The sequence below is a fragment of the Manacus candei genome, unplaced genomic scaffold (genome assembly GCF_025592945.1).
Source record: "Manacus candei isolate 608988 ecotype Guabito, Panama unplaced genomic scaffold, ASM2559294v1 h1tg000043l, whole genome shotgun sequence".
Lineage (NCBI taxonomy): Eukaryota > Metazoa > Chordata > Aves > Passeriformes > Pipridae > Manacus > Manacus candei.
In genome coordinates, this window is record NW_026138091.1 from 4667074 (window position 1) to 4688817 (window position 21744).

Here is a 21744-nt window from a genome sequence, read left to right on the forward strand (position 1 = left end):
GCTCCAAGTCTCAGCCCATGTGATACCATAAACAGCAAAAGTTTCAGTGGATGTAGGTAGCTGGAACTACATTTCCATTCATTACAGAGGTAATTTGCTGGTTCACATCTGCTGATACATTGATCACTGATTGATCTATTTTCAATTAAATTGCCTACCTAAAAATTTATAACCCGGTTGCTTATTCTGCAGTAGCTGAAAGAGCACTTCCCCTGTATGTTTTTGCTGTAGGAACCACTAGAGTACTTTGCTGCATGGTGTAGAATGAGATATGTACCTGTGGGAATGTGAAAATTTAAAGGAATCGTTGCCATTCCTTTCATATGTCCTTGCTCTTCCAATGGTTTATTGTAGTTGTAGCATTTGCTCTTTTGTTATGGTTTAAAGTTTGTGTCTGAAGTGGGATTTAGGATTGTGTGCTGTTCCATGGTATGTACAGGTTCAGTAACAGACTTCTCCAGAACAAAGTACCAAATAGGTGCTTGATGGTAGCACTAAATTCAATGACTCAGGCAGTCCATGGTGTGGGAATCCTGACATCCTAATGTCTTTAAATTTGCTCAGAGAAAAAAAAGAAAATACTTCTGGATTTCAGAGCTTACTAGAATGGAAGAGAATTTGAAGTGGTTTTAAATTACAAAAGTAACTGAAGTTACATTAAGTAAAATAAGGGTTACATCTTTTGAGAGTTAAGCTATCTGCCAGCTGGACTTGTGTCACTGAAGGAGAAATTCCAGAGTTCATTCCAAAATTATGCAATCCCAAAATGTATCATTACAACCTCCTTGCACAAAGCTTCTGTTGGTTGCCTTTGAAATGTGTAATATTAACTTATTAGAGAAGAAATCAAAGGAAGCAATCATGCACTTAAAGCATACAGAAACTGTAAGGACAAGTGATCAAAAGCAGTATCTTAGAAATTACAACAGCCTGGACTGACAGAGGCACTGGGAACAAAACAGAGCACAGGGTCATGCTCCAATGATCAGGCAAGGCAGATGTAGTGTTACACCTGCACAGCTGCACCCAGAACACCCCAACAGGGCCAGGAGCCCTGTAGGCCTGCCAGCCTGGATGTAAAATCACAGCACTTCATTACATATGTGCCTAAGGTAGAGTCTTGGGGAAGGCCTGTCATGGGAGACATGGTTAAGTGGCTATTATCCAGTGTCCTGTGAGCCTGAGCATTCCTGCATGTTTTCACTGGGGGTGGAAATGATTTCTTCGTAGCCTTTCCTGACGTGCCTTCACAGAAAAAAACAAAGTTATTGTGAACTTCCATGAACCCTTTTTAATCTTGCGTTCGATCCCCAGCTCCCTGTAAGCTTTCCTCTGAGCTCAGACCTACAGCTTGCTGTGGTCTCATTAGTGTTTCAGCCTGAGGAACTAATTGGGGTTAACTGACCCAATTTGCAAATTCACCTATTTTCCAGTGAAGATTTACCTTTCTTGGCAGGTCTTGATACCACAGCAAGATCTTTCAGTCACAGATTTCACAGTGATTACTACAGGTCAATGTCTCTCTTGTTATTATTAAAAGCTGGCTGCTCATTTTATTTGCTTATAGAAATACTCCACTATTTTTCTATAGTAAACCCAGAAAGGCCAGAGTGGATTTTTAGTGTCTTTTAAAAAAAAAAAAAAAGTTTAAAAACATGTTTTTTTCTAAACACATTTGTTACAGTTCAGAGCAAAGCAGATACCTTTGTGTGCAGGCACTCTTCATTAACTTCAGTAAGGTTACTGATTGAATGGCATTGTTAAGAATACGTTGATTTTTCCGCACCTCGAATTATGCTGAATTTAAACAGTTTAAGTTAACCTGGCTAATTCTGACTGAAAGACTCACCCGATTGTGAAGATTCCTTAGGGAATGGAATCAAACTCTAGGGAATGATGCCTTCCTCCTGTATACTGGTTTGCTCTAGGACCTGATGCTGCCCAAGCTACTGGAATTGCCCTGCCACCCCACCTTCTCTGATATTCCCCCACCTTTACTAGCTGTAGATTTTTGCAAATTAGTTTGAGTATATCCTCCACCCTTTAGTGGTACATTCCCACTCCTCAAAAACTGTCTGAAAGTCTTGGTGGACTTCTGAGACAGGAAAGGTTTCCATCTGAGGGAGAGAAATGTGGAGTAACATCAGTTAACTGAGACACAGCACATCTTCCTGCAGGAGGCTTATTACCTGTGGTTGTGGACAAGAATCCTCTCTTTTTCGTCTAGCATTTGGCCATCCTGCAAGCTTTTTTCCTGGGTGTCAGCAATTTGTAATGAGCGTGGCCATTACTGTCCCTCTTATCAGTTTTTCCAGACAAAGGAACAAAATTCTGAATTACCAGCACTGATGTGTCAGAAGGCAATTCCTTATCATGGGCATGAGTTACTGGAGGTCACAGCTTCTTCAGTCGTTAGGAGGAAGCTTAAGCAATGATTCTGCTGTCTACCAGTTAGATCCAGGGGAGAGATTTCCTTGGTTAGGTGAAGGTACCACTAAAGTGTTTCAAAATGGAGTGTCAAGTAAGTTTAAGTTGGGTTGTACATTTTTTACCTTTTCTACAGAATTTGTTAATATTCTTTGAATGTTATTGTTAGAAGGACAAATGAGGGAAAGACGTATCCTGAACACACATAGCATTAGACAAACATTGTAGAGATTCATTCTCTTAGACTCAATTATGTATACAAAGTCCATTATTAAATATTTTAAACTGTTGTGACACTAATGAATTAAAGTTTTTTTAAGTCTCTCACCCATTGAGACTAAAAATCCTATTAGCTCTTGTCGTAGTTTGAGACCCCCAAAATCCAATTCCCGAGTCCAAGCCCCCCTCCCGCAACTCAACCCAGTGTGAGATGGGTTTTCCAGACACAACACAAGACTCAATATGGGGGGAAAGGGAATTATATTACAATCACTATGCAAATAAATATTACAATACATCATATACATAATCATATACATATATATACATATACATATATATACATAATCATATATATAATCATATACATCATATACTATCTCTCCTATGATAAATCAGTATTTACAAATGATCAAATCTCTTCTCCTTCCAATAAAAGTCCAGAAGGGGAAAGGAAAGATCCTTTCCACTCTCAGGGCAGCAGCCTCTCTTCTTCCATGCAGCAGCAGCTATAACTGGAGTTATCATAGTGGAATCTCTGTCCAATACACACAAGAGGGGTCTCCTTTCCCCCTCTCAGCCCTTCGGTTCCAGTCGAAGGTCTCGCCCGTGGACTGTAATGCAGGGACAAAACTCGCTTCACCATGTCATATCACGAAGTGCAGGGGCATCTTCGTGAAAGTCCCTTCCTCAGGGGATTTACCTCTGAGTCAGAACATTAGGGCAGCTTTCAGTTCAAAGTCTTTACCTCAACCGTTCTACCAGAGCTCCTGTGCTCTGTCTCAGAACTGCCAGCTTGGCAGCAGCGGGGGGGGGGCCAAGGTCACCCCCTCTGCATTCCATCCAGCCATCCCGGTCCAGCTCTGGGATGTCTCCGAGCTTCTTAGCTCTTCTCTCCGGTACTGCTGCACTCCAAGACTTCTCTCAAGCCAGAGTCCATCTCCCTCCTCCTAGGAAGAGTCTCAAAAGGGGTTTTGGGGGGATTGGTTCAGTTCTTACCCCAAAGCTCTATGTAGAGCTTTGTCCTGCTCTGTCTCTCTCTGCATTAGACATCTTTGTATCTTCTTGCTTGGCTGAAAGCCGCCTCTGCTGCTTTTCTTATCTCTTGGCTTTCAGCCACAGTCTCTCCGTTCACTGCTGTCTCTGCTGCCGTTCCTGCTGCTGCTCACAGTGGAGAAACTTCCCCCAGCCCTTAGCTACAGATACCTGGCCCAGTCTAACACTGTTCCAAGTTTCTGCAGCCCCCCAGCTGGGGCTGGGGGCAGACCTAGCCCCCAGTGGGGCTCCGAGCCCCTCTCTCTCTCTCCTCGTGGTCTCAGAACATAGCCACTCTTCTCCAACTACAACTCCAACATCCTTCTTTTCCAGTCTGGTTGTAATATGTTTATATTTTGCAGGAGTGCTGATTGGCTCAACCCCAAGGGACACCACCCCCTCTGGGGTTACCATTTTTTTAACTCCAGGGGGAAAACTTTTTTTTCCCCACCACAGCTCTTCATTTACTTCTTAGTGTATTTGTCCTTTCAGCATTTACTGACTTACAATTGGTCAGCATGGCCAATTCTCCTTCAGCTCCTGCTTTTTATCTAGATTTCCTCCTGAGAGATATGAAACACCGGAAAGCCATCAGGTAACTCACTCAGGGTCAAATACTGAGTTTATAGCTAATGGGCCACAGCTGCAGCTGCTGCTGTTGCCATTGGATTCCCATGGAGCTCAACAGGAGTGGTCCTGAATGCAGAGCAGCTGCAGATCTGGGCTCTGAGCCAGTATTGGGACCCAAGTCCTGTGCCATGAGTGCAGCAGAATAACCTTGTTGTGCTGAGGTAGCAGATTGCTTGGAGAGCTGCACCCCGCTACAGTGGCAGCAGTGTTTAAATATGTCTAGGAACAATTTTTGCAGAAATATTTGGCAAGATTTCCAGCTTCTCTTTGAAAGCCCTGGTTTTTAAGTTGCTCGTTAAACATCAGACTGACACTTACAAATCTTTTCAAACTGTCAATACCTGCAATATTTTAAAGCCCAGACCATGAAACACTGCATGATTATACACACACAAATATACTAATTTCACAAGGTTGGTTTCTGTAGTTGCTCGGAATGAGATGAAGGATTTCCATTCTGGTCCCCAAGGCTATGACTTCCAAAGAAAACTCTTTCCTTATTGTGCTTTCAGTTCTAAAGCAGTCAACTCCCAGTTACACATATGCATTCCTTTTAGCAGGCAAGTCTCTGTAAATTAGCCATGCTACCAAATTCCTCTCTAAATGTTTGCATTTTGTGGCAGTATGACCTGTGGATTGTCTTGTATCTGGATTGTCTTGAGCCTTTTCAAAGCAAGCAGGGCACAAACCCATGCTGAAAGGAGAACCATGAAAACTATATTGGGATCCACCATCCAGCAGACTTTTGTCAGCTTGTCCTCTCTTCCTCAAGCCATTATCTCCTGCTCCTCAGGAAGCTTTTCCACAGTAATTTGTCATCATCACGACTTTCTGTGTTTCGGAGGCTGATGAAGACAAAGAGTTTGCTTGATATATTAACTGCCCAAAAGAGCAGGCTAATCAGTGGCTAAGCAGACATTGGAGCATGAAGAACCCATGTAAGTGCTAGAGGGTCCTTGCAGTTACTGAGCAGCCACTCACCTTTAAACAGAAGAACTCTTCTCTGTGAAAAACTGCCAGTTCTTACACAATGTCCCCAGAGAGAAAAAAAGGCCACCTTGGGATGGGAAGATGACTCACTAGTTAAACAAGAAGTTTGATTAAAGCCATTGGGGAATTTCAGTGAAGAGGAAACACCAAGACCTTGAATTTACAGTGGAAACCAGAATTTAAGAAGTTGTTTTTACTCAGTCTGAGAATTGTACTGAAAATACTTAATTAAGAAAAAAAAGCAAGCAGCTGAAAATTGGGAGCACAATGTCTACTGAACTGTGCTCACAGAAACACAAGGCAGCATATTTTAGTCTAAATAGTCTATTGCAGTTAGACTGAGGGTATATTTGAAAACATAGTGGAATTCTGGTAATTTAATAGTCCAGCCAAATCTCCACACTGGCAAAAATAAATGCTTTTACAATTATAATTATTTCATAATCCCCAGGAGTTCCCCAGGATTTCTGGAAATTTTAGTGTGCACAGCTGTTTCAGAAATGTACTATCAGCAAGAAACCAAAGATAATGAGATTAAGCATAATCAGAATTATAGATAGATAATGATATTATTTTCATAAAAATCAGTATTTTTTACATATGTGTGTGTGTAACCTAGAGGTGACAGTGTCAGGGCTTCCTGGCTCATGAAGGCAAAGCAGCCAGTCATTTGCCCTTTGCTCCTGTGTCAGGTGTAAACAGTGGGAAGGTGGCTTGTGAGTGCTGGGGCTGGAGATAAGCTTTGGGAAGAAAGAGGCAGGGCGAGTGCTTCCCAAAGCCCAGGTGGGAGCACTGATGTTTCACCTAATGACCAGGTAATTTCCAAGAAAGACAGTGGGTCTTGTGTGCTTACCTTCAACCAGCCTGTGACTCCTGCTGGAGGATTATCTCGGCAGCCACGTAGAATCTTAGATCCGCTGTGTACTGTTGGGAGCCTTGCGTCCCACCCGCTCTGACAGGCGGGGAGCAGGCAGGGTGCATGGCCAGGGTGAGTGTGCAAATTGCCACGTTCAAAGTGAGTGTCATATACGGTGGAATGTGAACTGTGACAAACCTGAGGGGGTGATTAATGCCCAAGGAGAGCTATTTAATCTGCACATACTACAGTGTAACTTATTTCTCTTTCTCTTTCTTTGCTTAAAAAAAGAAAAATGTTTTGCAAGACCAGCATGAAGCAGACAAGATCTGGAGCAAAGAAGGATTTTATGCAGTTGTCATATTTCTCAGCATCTTTGTCATTCTAGTGACTTGTTTAATGGTAAGTTTCCTTTTTACTGTCTTTTTCCTGGGTTTTGCATCATGGTTTTCTCAGTCCGAAGGACAGGGTCACACATTCTTTACAGCAGAGGTGTTTTCTCAAAGCTATTTAAAACTCAGCTACAAGGTAAGAGTTGGTCTCTCTTGTAGTGCTGGGAAATCAAAGTTTGAAGAACCACATTTCTTGATGTATTTTAAGTCCAATTGAAGAATGTAACTAGGAGGAAGCTGAAGAAATAAATAACAGGCTCTTAAATCTGCAGAGTAACTGTACGAACAGGAGTGATGACTTCTCAAGCTTCTTACTAAAGGTCCCAAGATCCCTGAGGTCTTACCTGCCTATATTGCAGTTTTATAGGATAGTAAAAGCAACATCACATTGATACAAAATTATCAGTGCACAGTTGTTAGAGTATGTGTCAATATTTATGTATCAAATATACAAATTTTACACTGAAATGACTAGTAAGTACATGAAGGAGTAATCGTATTTTTGAACAACTTTACCATTCACATTGTATGAGTTCAGTGGCCAAGTTTCTGAGCATTAGGCATACTTCTAATATGTTGAGTATGAGATGTGCAGTGGTCACATAGAAGATTAACAACACTACACCACCACTGACCTTCATAGGGTAATTTTTGCATTTTTTTCCAATGTTGTATCTTACATATTTTCCTTCTCTGAATTGTGTAATTCTTCTGTGGTGCATAAATAAAAGTGTTTACTGAATTCTCTGACAATTATCAGCATTTATAAACACATACTATCTTGAAGTCTTTTGATATATTCAAACACACTTAATTTTCTTTAACTTCAATGGATTTCCCACTTACAACCTCAGGATGGAAAGAATGCTTAAACTGAAGGTATTAAAAAATGATCACATTTATAACAAAATGTTATTTCATCTTTTAAAGTCTCACTAAGATATGAAAAGCACTTATTTTACCACAGAAAATTGTTGCTTTATATAATTTTTACTTCCTTGTCATCTCCATTTCTCCATGCCATCTCACTCAAAAGAGAAGGGTAACTCCAAAAGTACTAACTTTTTACTTTGGAGAAGAGATATTTTGGTCATTACTGACTGTTTGACTGGAAGGGTATAGAAAATGCTGCCTGTCCTTGTCCTGGTGCTACACAGTATTTTCATTAATGATCCGGAATGCACAGACAGTACTGGGAATTGTTAGCATTGTGTAGGACAATATCAGAACTTCAAATATTATTAAGGTGCTGGAGGAAGATGGGAAGGACAAAGAATGATGCTTGGCAGGGACAAGAGCTCTAATCATGTGCATCAATACAACATAGGAGATATATGGCAAAGGAAATATGGTAGGAAATATGTTCTTTAGGAAAGGTTTCAGCAGTACCAGAGAACATACACTTAGGTAAATGAGTAACATAACAGTGTTGCAAAAATTACACTTCTTGCCCTGGGATGTATGAATGAGGATATGATCTCTTAAGATCTGAATTCAGCTTGGCTCTGGTAATAATTTGGTTGTAGTATGGTGTCTTATTCTCTGTGGTCTCTCTCTACCACACTTGTGAGAAATGTCAGGCAATTCTAGGAGGAAAGAGATGCAAGAATGATTAGAGACACAGAAGACATGAAATTATTTGGTTTATTTATTACAGGGAAAAGAAGAGCAAGCAGAAACATGACAGTTCCCAAACACAGAAAGATTTCAAAGGCTTTGATAAGGAACAATATAATACTTTCTCCATTGGGGACTGGAAAAGGAGCAAATTTTTCACAGGGTGATTTTGCTGACTCATTAAAGAGATTTTTATTATTGCATGTGTCACTAGACTCTGAATTGCGTTGCTTGGGGAAGCTTGGGAGTTTTCAGCCGTTAAGAAATCATCTGTCAGAAATAGTTTGGGTGTAGCTGATTTGAACTTAAGGCAGAGGTAAATACTAGTAGACTCCTTGAACTCCCTTCCAGATGGAATTACTGTGATGCTGTGGTCTTTTTTGCAAGCATTCACCCTTCTGTTGCCTCCCAAGTCCAACCTGTATCTTTTTTATGTGTGCTACTGTTTAGATTGTGTAAATGGACAGTGTCTCAGATTTTGCTGGGACCTGCTGATACATGGGGTATGTGCAATCTGTAAAGCTAAGAAACAGCTCACATTGTTTTTCATCCCACTTAGTGTGTGTCAGAGTGGCAGATTATGAAAAGTAGTAATTCAGTATTTCAAATTCAGCCATTGCAATCTATCACACTATATGGCATTTGGCTCATCCTGAGTAGCTTTGGCTCTAGCAACCATATGGGACTGCCAAAATGCAGACTTTTTATTGGAGTTACAGGGTAGGCACCTATTTGTCCATTGGTGGTTATTTGTAGTTTAAAGAGTCCAAAAGCAGAAAGTTTAGCCTGCATCTGTAGATTACTTGGAAAGGTCCTTTAAAGTGTGGAGTAGGAAGTACTTTAAGTGATGATAGCCCCGTCACGCTTTCTGAGGAAGGTGTGTTAGCACTTAGATCAAATGTGGTTCTTTAGATTTTTTTCAACTTCTGTTACTCTCAAGCTGTCTTTTTTACCAAGGGTCTAATAATAGATTATTAAAAAGGATATAAAATAATACTTGTCCATATTTTGGAAGTCAAAACCACAATTCCTTGGGTCTCCAAGGAGTGAAAGTATGTGACAAGAAGGTAGGGTGAGCATTGTCACAACTGTGAATATCTGAGCTGTTTGTCTGCAGATTACTAGAAACAAATTAAACCAAAGCAATTAGTGGAGTAAAAGAGAGTTAAAATATTTCAAGCCTCCATTTTATCTTTATCAATACCTGTGCCCTTGCTTCACAGTAGGGCTGCTTTTTCTGCAAAATAATGGCAAAGAGATCTTATCCATGCAATTCTAAACTCTTCTGAATGAACAGATGGTTTACTTAGCTAAGTCTTGTTTAATGGGTGTATTGCTAATTACATTAGGTTAGATCCCAGCTAAACCTCTAATGCTAATCCTTGAACAAACAAACCCATCAGATATATCCAGTCTTCACTGGTAAGCTATGGATTGATAGATCTTTATGTGCAGTAGTGGGCTAACAGCTGTCAAGGAGCTTCTGACTTGCAGAGGAAAAAATGCTTTGGTCTAGGCTTTGCCATTATGCAAGGATTCGAGTCAAATGCTTTACAGGAACAGATAAAGCAGAGTGGAAAGTATAAGGATATCTGCAGACATCTTCAAAAAACTGTGTAAGTGCCTTCCACCTTCTTACGCAGTATTTATGATAGTAATTCTTGTAAGTATCATAGGTTGTAAGGCACACATCAAAAATGGCACAACTACAGCTCAGAAATCATTTTTGCAATTGTCCTCCAAAGAGATAAGATGTGTTAAACAGGTGTAACGTGGGTTCCTCTGGAGTGACATTACCAAGCACATGTTACCTGCCAGCCCTCTCCCAGCCAGTGTTCAGCAATGTCGGTGTGGAGTTTGATGGAAGAAGATCAGTACAACTTCTGAAAAGCTTTTAATGCAGATGTCTGACATCCATGGTCATAAGCAATAGGTGGACAGAGAATCCTGATATTACAGTATGTCCTAGGTAATTATAAAGCAGGCTTTTCTGAACAGATGCTTAAATAACTTCCTAGGCCACTCATCGCTTCAGCTTTATTCCAGAATAGGTAGCGTTTCTCTGAGGATATTGGGGCATATCCTTATCCTGAGGAGTATTTCAGAGTAGTAGCAGCCTACCATTACAAAAGTGACCTAGTAAAGTTCAAGCATCAGCTCCATGCCAGATGAGTAAGTGCTTTCAAGAACATCTGCTTTAAAACAAATTGAGGCTGCTATAATTAGTGATTTGCACCTGAATATGTCATGAGCATCTATTTTATTTTGTACCATTGCATCTCTTGTGTTAAAATGCTCAAAAAAATTTCTACATTTACTCTATCATTACTTCCTTCTTCACAGTGTCTTTTGTGACTGATTTCCATTCTATGTTATTTGTCCCTTTAATAATACAACTGCTAGTATTACAAATAATTACTGACTCACAGTGAGAACTGTTAAAATCCCTACTGCCCACATGTACACCCTGAAGTTTACATAATGGAAATATTTTTCTGGTTGTGGAAAATGCTGTGTAACACAATTTGTGACTTACCTTCTAGGTATGCAAGCCACATATAGAAATCTTATCCAGCATTTGTGATACCTTCCTTGCCTTGTTTACTAGGCAACTGAAATTGGGCTCTCCTCTTTATTTCTCTAGGTTCTGTACAGATTAAAGAAGAAGATCCAGTTGTCACTGAGACAAGAGAAGGAAAAGAAGCAGGAGATCCACCTGTCGCCCCTTCCCCTGCAGACATCTCAGTCCGAGTATAAGACCACCAACAACATGGTCCAGCCTCAACAGGCTCCAAAGGTTGTCAGTGTTGTAGTGGACCCTCAAGGCCAGTGTGTTCCTGAGCTCAAACCTCCCCTGTGTGCCAGTCCTTCTCCTTTCAGAATGAAACCCGTGGGGCTCCAGGAAAGGTAGGATGGTGCCTGGCGCATTCAGGATTTATTCTGCTTTTTTAAACTTATGCTTTGTGATTCATGTTTCCCTTCTGCCAGTCAGTGGGAGACTTTGCTATATAGACATCTGAGAAGAGAGATTTTGGTGTGTTAATATCTATCTCATGGGTATTCTCTCTCTCCTTTCCTTTTCATGTGACCAGAGGTTCAGGTCATGCAAAAAGGTGCAGTTTTGGGCTGAGATTAACTACATTAGTGGCTTTTCTTTTTGCTAATTAGTTTATTCCCCTTTCCAATGATTACTTCAATAATTTTTCATTTTACATTGATTTTTGCCTGTTTTGATCCTGGAGATCCTGGCAGATGGCTCAAGGGCTGGTAATGTATTCTCAGCAAAGGATGTTCTCATTGTCAGGGAGTGCCTAGCACATGGAAAACTTAGAAAAAAGAAATATTTACACTGAGTGCATTTAGCAATCTCGTACAGTGTTTCCATTATCATATTTAGGTAATTTTTCTTCTGAAGTCCAGCCTTCCATGATAGTCAAGATACAGTTCAAAGTCTACAGGCTTTACAAAAAAGAGGAAGAAGTGATTAATAATGAAACCAACCCTTGTGTGCAGTTCCTCATAAATACTTGGGCACCCAACCTTGCCACTCATTGTACCTTTCAAAAACTGGGCCAGTGCTCTTTTTATAAAACCAGTTATTCTTCCCACAGGAGGATGCACACTGACATCTGTCCCTCCTCTGTTTGAAACCTATATAATTTCTTGTCTGATGGCTTCAGGCCACTTTCATAAAGTATCAGTGCTCTGAATAACTAATGCAGCATGCAGCCACGCAACTGAACTCTTCTGCCCCGGCACAGACAATAAATGAAAGAACAGACACCATGTGGAGACCAAGAAGAGACTCATCTGTAAAGACTCTCAACTGAGCTGTAACCCTGATTCAGCTCGAACCATAGATGACAGAGATTTTATACATGGATTTATGACAGATAGAGCTCAGGGAGGGGGACTGAGTCTTCTATCAGCAAAAGATGCTGAAAGGCAGAGCTGTCATAAAATATCTAGTGATATCACTGCAGGGAAAAAAAAAAAGGAATGGAGGAAGCAAGTAAACACATTTTGATAGTTCTTCTCTTTTCACAAGACCCTAAAAATAAAGCTCACAAGAAGGAGGATCACCTAGCTCATTTATAATGCTTAGTACCTAACACAGCATATGTAGTAGTTCAGAGGGATTAGGGGAAAGGAATTTGTAGACGTAGTTTGTAGTTAAGCACAAACAAAGAAAGTAAAAACTATTGATCTAAGATATTAATTTCCACCTCCACAGATAGAAACTCTGCATTTAATACTCCTAAACCTAATTTTATCCTTTGGAAGGACAAAGTTCTGAGTCAGGTATGTCAAAATGGAGAGCTGAGATACAAACCTGATGTTTTGTCAAATAAACCAGGAATTTCAGGTTATTACTAAGGAAAAAGAAGTTGAAGGAACTGAGCACTTTAGTTTCTACTGTAAAAGAACACTAATCAACCACCATGGAAAAGTGAAAGTCATTGTGATAACATCCCATTGTGCAGTTCTTTTTGTCATTTTTAATGCAGTTAGATTTTATCAGCACAAGTCCACTTCTAAGAAATGGTGATTTAAGTTTATTTCAAGCTCAGTGATACAAAGGTCTGGGGATGTGAGGGAGAGAACTTTAGGGAATAGTTTATCTTCAGCTCCTTTTACATAAGCAACTATTATTGCATGTATTTCTCATTTATTTACTATAATCTGTATTATGAACAAATTTGTACATATTTTGACACTCAGAAGCACTGGAGGCAAAAATTAATAATGCATCAATGCATTTTGCCTCAGATGTCATCTGATGACCAGGTAAATGGACAATTTAAAACTCCTCTCCACCTTTCTGCCCCAACAAAAACCTTGCACTAGACAGCCTTGGCTATCCTCATTACACACTGCAAGCAGCAAACCATGCACTAAACAGTCTACTGACAGCTCTTTTTCTGTCAATATGGAGCGGGATCAACCCAGGAGGTCCCTTCCTGTCCAAAACCACAGCTTGAGGGTACTCATTCGATAATTTTTGCTACCCTGATTTTGGTTTCTGCCGGGGAAAGAAGCTCTTGGCAGGCTAGAGTGGATATGCAGGCTCCTTGAAAAACTTAGCATGGAGATTCCTTTGGTCCCTGATTTGATTCCTTAAGTGTGATCCATAGTCATGAAATGCCCAGTATGATCCTGACCTGTATCTGTTTGAATAGAAATCAACGGTCCATGGTGCAAACCAGTGAGTGTGCCAACCACTGTGCCTAGCCATCTAGGTGGAAGTTTGTGACAAACTTTCTGAAGCAGGAGACAGAAAAGTCAGATGATGCAACCTGATCTCATTGAAGATGTCCCTGCTCATTGCAGGGAGGTGTTGGACTAGATGACCTTAGAAAGTCCCTTTCAGGCCAAACTATTCTAAGATGCTATGATTCTATGCCTGCCTCTCAAGCTCTCCCTGCTCTGCACACTATGTGCTACTTTGAGAGGCATACCCTTGACAGGATAAGGGATAATGATTTTTAACTGAAGGAGGGTAGATTTAGAGTAGATATAAGGAAGAAGTTTTTTACAATGAGGATGAAACTCTGGAACACTTTGCACAAAGAGATGCTAGATGCACCATCCCTGGAAGCATTAAAGGTAAGGTTGGACAGGACACTGAGCAACCTGATCTAGTTGAAGCTGTCCCTGCCCATGGCAGGGAAGTGGGACTAGGTGACCTTTAAAGGTCCCTTCCAACCCAAACTATTATATGATTCTATGATCTAAATGCAAAAATACAGTGGAACTGAATTTCACAAAGCACCACATTAGCCTCAGGCTCTCGGAACCTTTCCATTTTAATAGGAATAGCATTGGCCAGTACAGAGGCAAACAAATTGTTTATGGACAACTATGCACGGATAAAAATGTTTCTGGGAGTTTGTCCAGCTTCTTAAAATGTATTGTGCTTCTGAATACTAGAGCCAAGTCCACGAACATATTTTTCTGCACGTCTGGAAAGGCTCTTACTCAGCTATTTCTATAAAGCTCAGACGCCCAGCAGATTATGCAGCGTTTGCACTATCAAATGTGTAGAATGCCGCAGATGATTTGTACGCCCCACAGACACACGCGCCTCTCCGGACGCGGCTGTGCGTGAGCGCGGGCGCGGAGAGGGTGACACCTAGAGCCGGCGGGCAGCGCTGCCCCGCATCCCCGCTCCGGCAGCGCGCCGGCCAGCGCTTCTGTCCTTGGGCTGTAGCTCTTGGAGGACGGAAGGCGATCACGTAGTCAGGATAACTGCCCCAGTGGCCTCAGGAGACCATTCTGCTCCCGATTCTGCTCCACTCTCATGAGACTCCACCTGGAGTACTGCATTGAGCTCCAGGGCCCCCAACATAAGAAGGATGTGGACTTTTTGGAGCAAGAAGGGCCACAAAAATGATCAGAGGGCTGGAACAGTTCTTCTGTGAAGACAGACAGAGAGTTAGGGTTGTTCAGCCTGGAAAAGAGAAGGCTCCAGAGAGTCCTTATTGTGGCCTTTCAGTACTTAAATGGGGTTTATAAGAAAGATGGAAAGAAAGTTTCTAGGAGGGCCTGTTGCAGTAGGACAAGGGCTAATGGCTTCAAACTGAAGGAAGGTAGATTTAGATTAGATATAAGTTGATTATAGGTTTCCTAGAGAGGTGTGGATGCCCCATCCCTGGAAACATTCGAGGTCAGGTTGAATGAGGTTCTGAGCAACCTAACCTAACCGAAGCCGTCGCTACCATGGCAAGGGAGTGGGACTAGATGACCTTTAAAGGTCTCTTCTAACCCAAACTATTCTCTGATTCTATGATTTTCCTAGATGCTGATCAGGGATGTGTGCCCATGTGCAGTTTGCAGTTGGGAAAGGGATGGAACGGTGGTGGCCAAGAGTGAAGGATGAACTGACAGGTGTGGAGGTGAGAGGACTGTCAGAACAAAGAGGCACTGCCCCCTTTCTATTACAATTAATGATTGATGCTGAGGCAGGCAAGTGAAGAGCTGTCTTCACAGCCTCCTGGCGTCCTTTGGATTGTTCAGTACAGAATGCTTTGAAGTTGCTCTCTTCTGGTGTTTTCACAACTGCTGCTCCTTTGCAGCAAAGGCCTTCTCCATTGTCAACCCACACCATTCTGTTACTGACCAAAGGAGCAGGAGAGTGAGTGTTCTCTTGTGGGTGTCTTCAGTGATGAACTGAAGCGCCGATGCCTGAATTTAGAATGTAAATGATCCTTTTCTCTTCTGTGAGCACATCCATGAATATTGCATCAGTGTTTATTTTTCTACTTAGGCTTTTATAGGTTTATATGAATAATATATACTTTTTCCTTTAGCAGAGTAAGGCTTCCTTTTATTCTGTTTGTTGACCCAAAATTCATCTTGATATGAATGGTTCCAACCAAAACCAGAATCTGGTGAAATGGAATGTGGTATTTTAAATTTATTTCTGACATATCAAGCATTGAAGATTCTTAGTACAAGCAGTGAGTTGCTAAATGACAAGCATGGTGGATATAAATATAAATGTTACCACACCAACACAGTATTACAGCTGGATTTACATTTCCTCTGGCCCTTGCTGCTGTGAGTTTTAGTTCCAGTTTATTTATTCCAGTTCCAGTCATATTATTTATGACTATGAAAACTGTATTCCAACTAACTAGTGTGCAATATGGTGTTTTGTTCAAATTAGTTATTATGCAAAAATACATGGAAGAAAAGAAAATGTGGAAAATATCTCTTCTACTGTGTGTTGAAAACCACAAACAGTGCTTTGGAAATTTTTCTCAAGCATTGTATTCCATCCTAGCCACAAAGACCTAAAACTCTGGCTATTACATCTAAATAATCAGTGGAAAAAATCACAGCACTGTGTTTTCTTAATCTATTACATATTCATCAGAAAATTTTTCTATCTAAAAGGAGGAGCTCCTCATGGTCACATATCAGGATGCCATAGGCATACAGAACTCTCCTTCAGAGCAGGTAACATTTCATATGGGCTTTGTGCTCATTTTTTTCTCTGCAAATAAATACAAGAGAGTGGAGACTATGATAGAAAGAAACTTGGCAAATAGAGCAAAAACCTGGCAGATAAGTGAAATAATAAAATATTTTTAAAATGTGAAAGAAAATAATTGTGCGATGGAGACATAGCTGTGACACAGGAAAACAGATGTTACTCTGGGAAGAGCCAGCAAGAGCAAAACTGGAGAGGGGGCTGCTCACTGGCCTTGTTCAACAGACACTGTGCAACCAAGTCAGCAACCTCTGGAGAAAATCAGTAGACATCAGATAGTAGGGGGAAAATCATCTAAATCAGTCAAGTGTAGCTCCCTACAAACATAACAGATGAGTGAATTTTGGCTTGAACTCTGATTGTGAGATGTTACTTTTCCCCACAAAGCCAAGTAATACTGTAAAAACTCTATGCTTCAGTTAATAGACTGTACTCAGTGAGCTTTCTCTTACCGTCCTAAAGATCCTAAATTCTTTCTCAAGTTCTAAGAAGTATTCATTAGACATGCAGTGAGTACAGCTCACTGTAAGTATAATGAAATAAAAGTGAAAATAATGTGCATTATAATGCTGCTAAATGCTCATTTCTGACCACTTCCTTATAACATGACAAAAAGAGATATTCTGATGGAAAGGAAAGGCAATGTATTTTTTATATCATTTAAAAAGGTAGATTCAGATAACCCGTAGGAGTTTGTAGAAATCACTGCCAAAGGAAAAAGTTTGAAACATTAGCACAAGTTAAACACACATCTAGTCCCAATAATGAGAGAAATTATTGTTCTCTGTCTGACTTCAGCATTCTTCCTCAGAAACATCTTGTATTTGATACCTTTACAAAGAAAATCTTGAATAGTTTGGGCTTCAAGTTTGGAGGTGGAAGAAAAATCACACTGTTAATATTGGTAACTATTTTCTTTTATTAGTCATTCTACATAGACACACGAATTATTAAACTATAGATCCAGCCATTTATGCAATTTCTGTAAACATGCCAGGTTTTGTAGTTTATTGCACAAGCATGGGAACTTAATATATTTACAGGAAGAGGCCTTGAATTTCCTGGCTAAAATATACTAGGTTTGCATAGATTTGGAGGATAAATTTGCCCTATTGTGTGGTGCTGAATATGCTTTCTGCATTCCTAATTTAAATCCTAGGGATTGTTTTCAGGAAAATGTCATTGTAATTATTTAAACACAGCTATTTGCGAACACGAAAGTATGAGCTGGAGAACAGCTTTGTGGTGATTTCCTATCAGAAGGAATTTGCAAAGCACCAGGGACTGGTAAACTGAGTTTGAGGTGGGAGGCAGGAACTTTTGTGCTCTGGTGTGTCTCTGGCACCAACTCATTAGAGCACTTTGGACCTGGCATATAAACCTCCTCCAGCTGTACTCCTGACCACTGGATTGAGGATGACTGAGTGTTGTGTCCATCTGAAGAGATGCAGCAAAGAGGAGAACCTTAACATGAGGTACAGCAAAAGTCCTACCTGCTACTATTTGTCTACATCATTTAAGAAGAGTGAGGGAATATAATTACAAAGCAAACAAACAAAAAAAACCCATTTTCTCAAGGACTTAAAAATACATTTGTCTCATTTGGCACACTTCTCAGCTATATTACGTCCTGGTCTGTAAGATCACAGAATCATAGAACCATAAAATGGTTTTGTCTGGAAGGGACCTTGAAGAAAATCTAGTTCCAGCCCCCCTGCCATGGGCAGGGACATCTTCCACTGGATCAGGTTGTTCAAAGTCCCATTCAGCCTGGCCTTGAGCACTTCCAGGGATGGGACATCCACTTATAAATTCAATACACCCAGAAACACTTACTGCCCTGAGGCTGCCTAGCAGAAATTAGTTTGTGTCCATACTGCCAAGATCACTTTACCTTCAAAAGAGTGGGGAATGGATGCAGACTACAAAAATGGTTTGTTCACATGCTTGTTCCCGAATTGTGATAGTGAATTGCTTTCCAGTGCTCATGTTGTCAAAGGCTAAAAACAACCCGGAGCTGCAAGGCTTGATACACAAGCACTGTCATTCAGTGCTGGGATTGTTTCCTGGCACTGTGATTTTTTTTGAAGCTTTAGCTTACACTTGAAGAAGTGCACAGCTGGTGTAGCAGCTGACATGAGGGGAGCAGTCCTGATTGTGGGCAGTTGCTTATGGCCTTTTAGTAATTCTCTTTCCAGTGCAGGGTCTCCCTGCAGCCCTACACTGTGGTTTCCTTCTCCTCAGATCATCTCAACTAGCTGGAAAGCCACACTCTGACTGCTGGCACCTGCACTCTGGGTGACAGGGTAAGGGCAAGGGCTGAAAATTTCACCTACTGAGGTGGAAGAAGCTAACTCTAAGTAACAGGGAACATGAGGTGGGATCCTACTTTGAGGGTCTCCTGCTCAGTGCCTGAGAGGTCTGTGTTAGCATGTGGATTCATCACTCAAGAGAGAATAATTCTGTGCCTCCAACTTGCATTTGTGAAACATTTCTGTTAGTGCACTGTCACTCTAAAAACTTTCTGCATGTGCCAGACCTTTAAGTCGCACAAATGTCTATTCTGTCCAGCCCATTACAGATGTCTTTGCTTATCTGCAGTGTAGGAAGAGGGCAGGAATGTTCCCCTTTCTCTGGAGGGGAAGTGAACTCAGGCACCAGCCTAACAAAGACTCTATAAAAAACGTACTTTAACTATTTGACTCCTGGCTGGTTGGAAAGCTGTTTTGGTTGTGGTTAGAGGTCTTTGAAGCAAAACTCTGTGGGAGTTACCATCTAATTAAATAAATGCAAATATGTACCGTTGCCCAAACTTACACCCACAGTCCTTTTCCCTGTGTCTCTGGCACATCTTACAAATGACTTCAGATTAGTGTGGGTTAGATGGTATGTTTCCACTCCTTTTTCCATCTCGGCTTTAAATTGTCCCACATCCCTTTTTCCTTCTCTTGCAAGGAACTAAAAGCTCTTCAAAGAATGTGACTTTCACTTCTGGGAGTGCATAATTCAGGCAAATTAGCCCATCCGTATTTAGAAAAAATTTTCTGATGCAGCTTCATGGTCCTCTGCTCTCATGTACCAGGGAGTACTGCATTTAGTGTGCAGTCCATGCCTACCCTTGGTTTTGCCTTTACTGTCCTCTGTGGTTTAGTCAGAAATTTTATAATAATTTTATTGTATTCCCAGGTCGTCTCTTATCTGGCATTTATTCTTGTTACTTCAGTTGCTACTGGTTTTAGCTTGTACACAGGAAACTGCAGTGCCAATCAGTGTTGTTCCCAAGGTGACAGGAAACCCTATTTGGTCGGATGTTGATTGTGCTTGTCTTTACGGCTCCACCCATCACACTTTCTTCCTTTTTGGCTTAAGTTAAGAAAAATTAATCAGTGACTGCCATCTGGTAGACAGTTTTGGTGGTTTTGCAGTGATTAGTCCAGCCAATCTTTTGAAAAGTCACATGTGGCACAAGAACCCAAGGGAAAATATCCATGTTAATATTTAAATGCTTCTTGAGGCTTAGATTTACAGGGACCATTGTTACCCTGAGTATATGAGTAATTTGAGTTGTGTGAATAATCCCCTTCTCTTCTTGAGCAGCAGGTTTGGGATTTTAAGTGTTGTTTGATCAGAGGGTTAAACTCTTATGCAGCTTTCCAGTGACTGATTTCCTCAGCACCTCTCTGCCTCCAATTCTTTTCTATGCTTGACCATCCAGACATGGTTTCTGTGGCTGCCTCACCAGCTGTCCTAATGTGCAGGCAGAGTTGGACATCTGGGAAAGTGAGGAGATGTGTGTTAGCTGGGCTTGAATGCTCTGAGCACCTTGTTTCAGCCTGTAGCAGGATGTGTCCTCTGTGACGTTTGCAACCAAGTATATCGCCTTTTCACAATGGTGGGTTAGAAATTCTGTGGTAAGGGCAAAGGGCAAGAGAGGAGCACCAGTTTCTTTATGACATTGGTTTCTAAGCAGGAAATATCTCATGAGCCCTTGACTAGTACCCACAAGTACTGGTTTCGGGAAAACAGTGTAGAAGGAGGCAACCATATCAGATATACAGAGTTTTGATATTTAGAAGGAAGGTTGATTTTTTACATTTGGGGGTTCTATAGAAAAGTGTCCTTGAGTCTCCCCATTCATGTCTGAAAAAGTTTAATTCTTCAAGTTAAAACAAAAATACCTTTCTTCTTGTTTCAGAATGCATTTATCTCTGATCATGCCATTTCTTCTACAGGGCAACCGAAAGCTGATCTTAATTCAGTTCCCCTTAATTTAAAATATTATGAACAGACACAGAAAATAGTTAAAGAAAAGAAAAACATCAAAGTGGCTCCAAAACTGCAATGTGAGATATCCAAGTATTTTTTTGAGTTGCAAGAAGCCATGTGCTGGAAGCACTTACATCCAGCTTATATTAGAGCCATCAGTTAACATTCCAGACCACAAATCTCTTCGAGTGCAATCATAATTAATTTTATTTCTGTGTAGTGTCAGGAGAACACTTATAAATTATGACAGTTGACTAATTTTACTGCTTCATTTTTGAAGAATGCGGTTCTGGATATTCAGAAGAGATCTCTTACATAGTCAGAGCTAGTATGTACAGAAATCTTAACATTGTTAGATAGCAGAAATGTCCCTTGTTTGCAAATACACCTCTGCTCAAAGAATACTGCATGTAAATCTGTGGGCCAGAGTATTTCTCAGCTCTTGTGGGAAATTCTCTTCAGCATTTTTATTAATAAAGTACCTGAGAGCCTTGGTCACAGATCAGGATCCCTATGTGCGAGACTCCATAAGTTCACAAAAATGAAATGTTCTGTCCAAAAGACCTACATTCTAAATATCAGACAAGATAGTAAATGTGTACAGACAATCAAACATGCCTCAGGAAGTAGAGAAGCAATAGCATCATGGCAGAGATGAGGATGCCCAAAGTATACTATGAGAATGGTTGGGCCAAAGAATTACTGCCCAGAGGCAGTAGCTGATTCCATACAACACTGACATTTCAACCAGGCTCTTGCTAGAGTTATTTGTCTGCTTTGATACCATCACATCCAAGCTGATGCTCCAGTTTAGTCTGACTTTGAACCTTAGCTAAGTATGGCCAAGACATTTCAGCAACTCTTTTTATGATTTTCATACTAAGACAAGTGGGGCATTGGTTAAGTGACTGATCTAAGATAGTATTTCAAATCAGTGCCTATCTTCGTAAAGTACCTGGGCTCTTGAACTCTCCATTCATTTCTCTAACCAGAGGAGTCTATAAGAAACTACAAAACTGATATTTCTTTCTGCAACAGGGACTTCCCTTATGTTCCCTATCAAAGAATATACTTTGATGCTTAACAAACAGAGTGTATTGTTGTTATTAATTTATGGTACCTATAATTATCCTTGTTATGTTAATACTGTGATTTGATAACAAGAGCAAACCAGAACACAGCAACTTCAAATGACCGCTCAAATATGCGATAGGAATCAGAAGGGGAAGTTTTGTATATAATTCCCACACAGAAAAATGTCGTGAAGTACAATGTTTCTCTAGGGAACTCAGTCCTGATGGTTCAGAATGACCAAT

General features: G+C 40.7%; 1 protein-coding gene across 6 annotated transcripts in view; it reads left to right on the top strand.

The window, feature by feature from the left end:
* PTPRR (protein tyrosine phosphatase receptor type R) overlaps positions 1-21744 on the top strand; it is a 147856-nt gene that overhangs the window by 76817 nt on the left and 49295 nt on the right. For 3 of the 6 annotated variants that reach the window (XM_051795889.1, XM_051795891.1, XM_051795890.1), the window contains 2 exons: positions 6449-6559; positions 10811-11073. In XM_051795889.1, the coding sequence (XP_051651849.1) occupies positions 6449-6559; positions 10811-11073 (374 nt within the window). The other 3 variants (XM_051795894.1, XM_051795892.1, XM_051795893.1) reach the window with 3 other exon arrangements.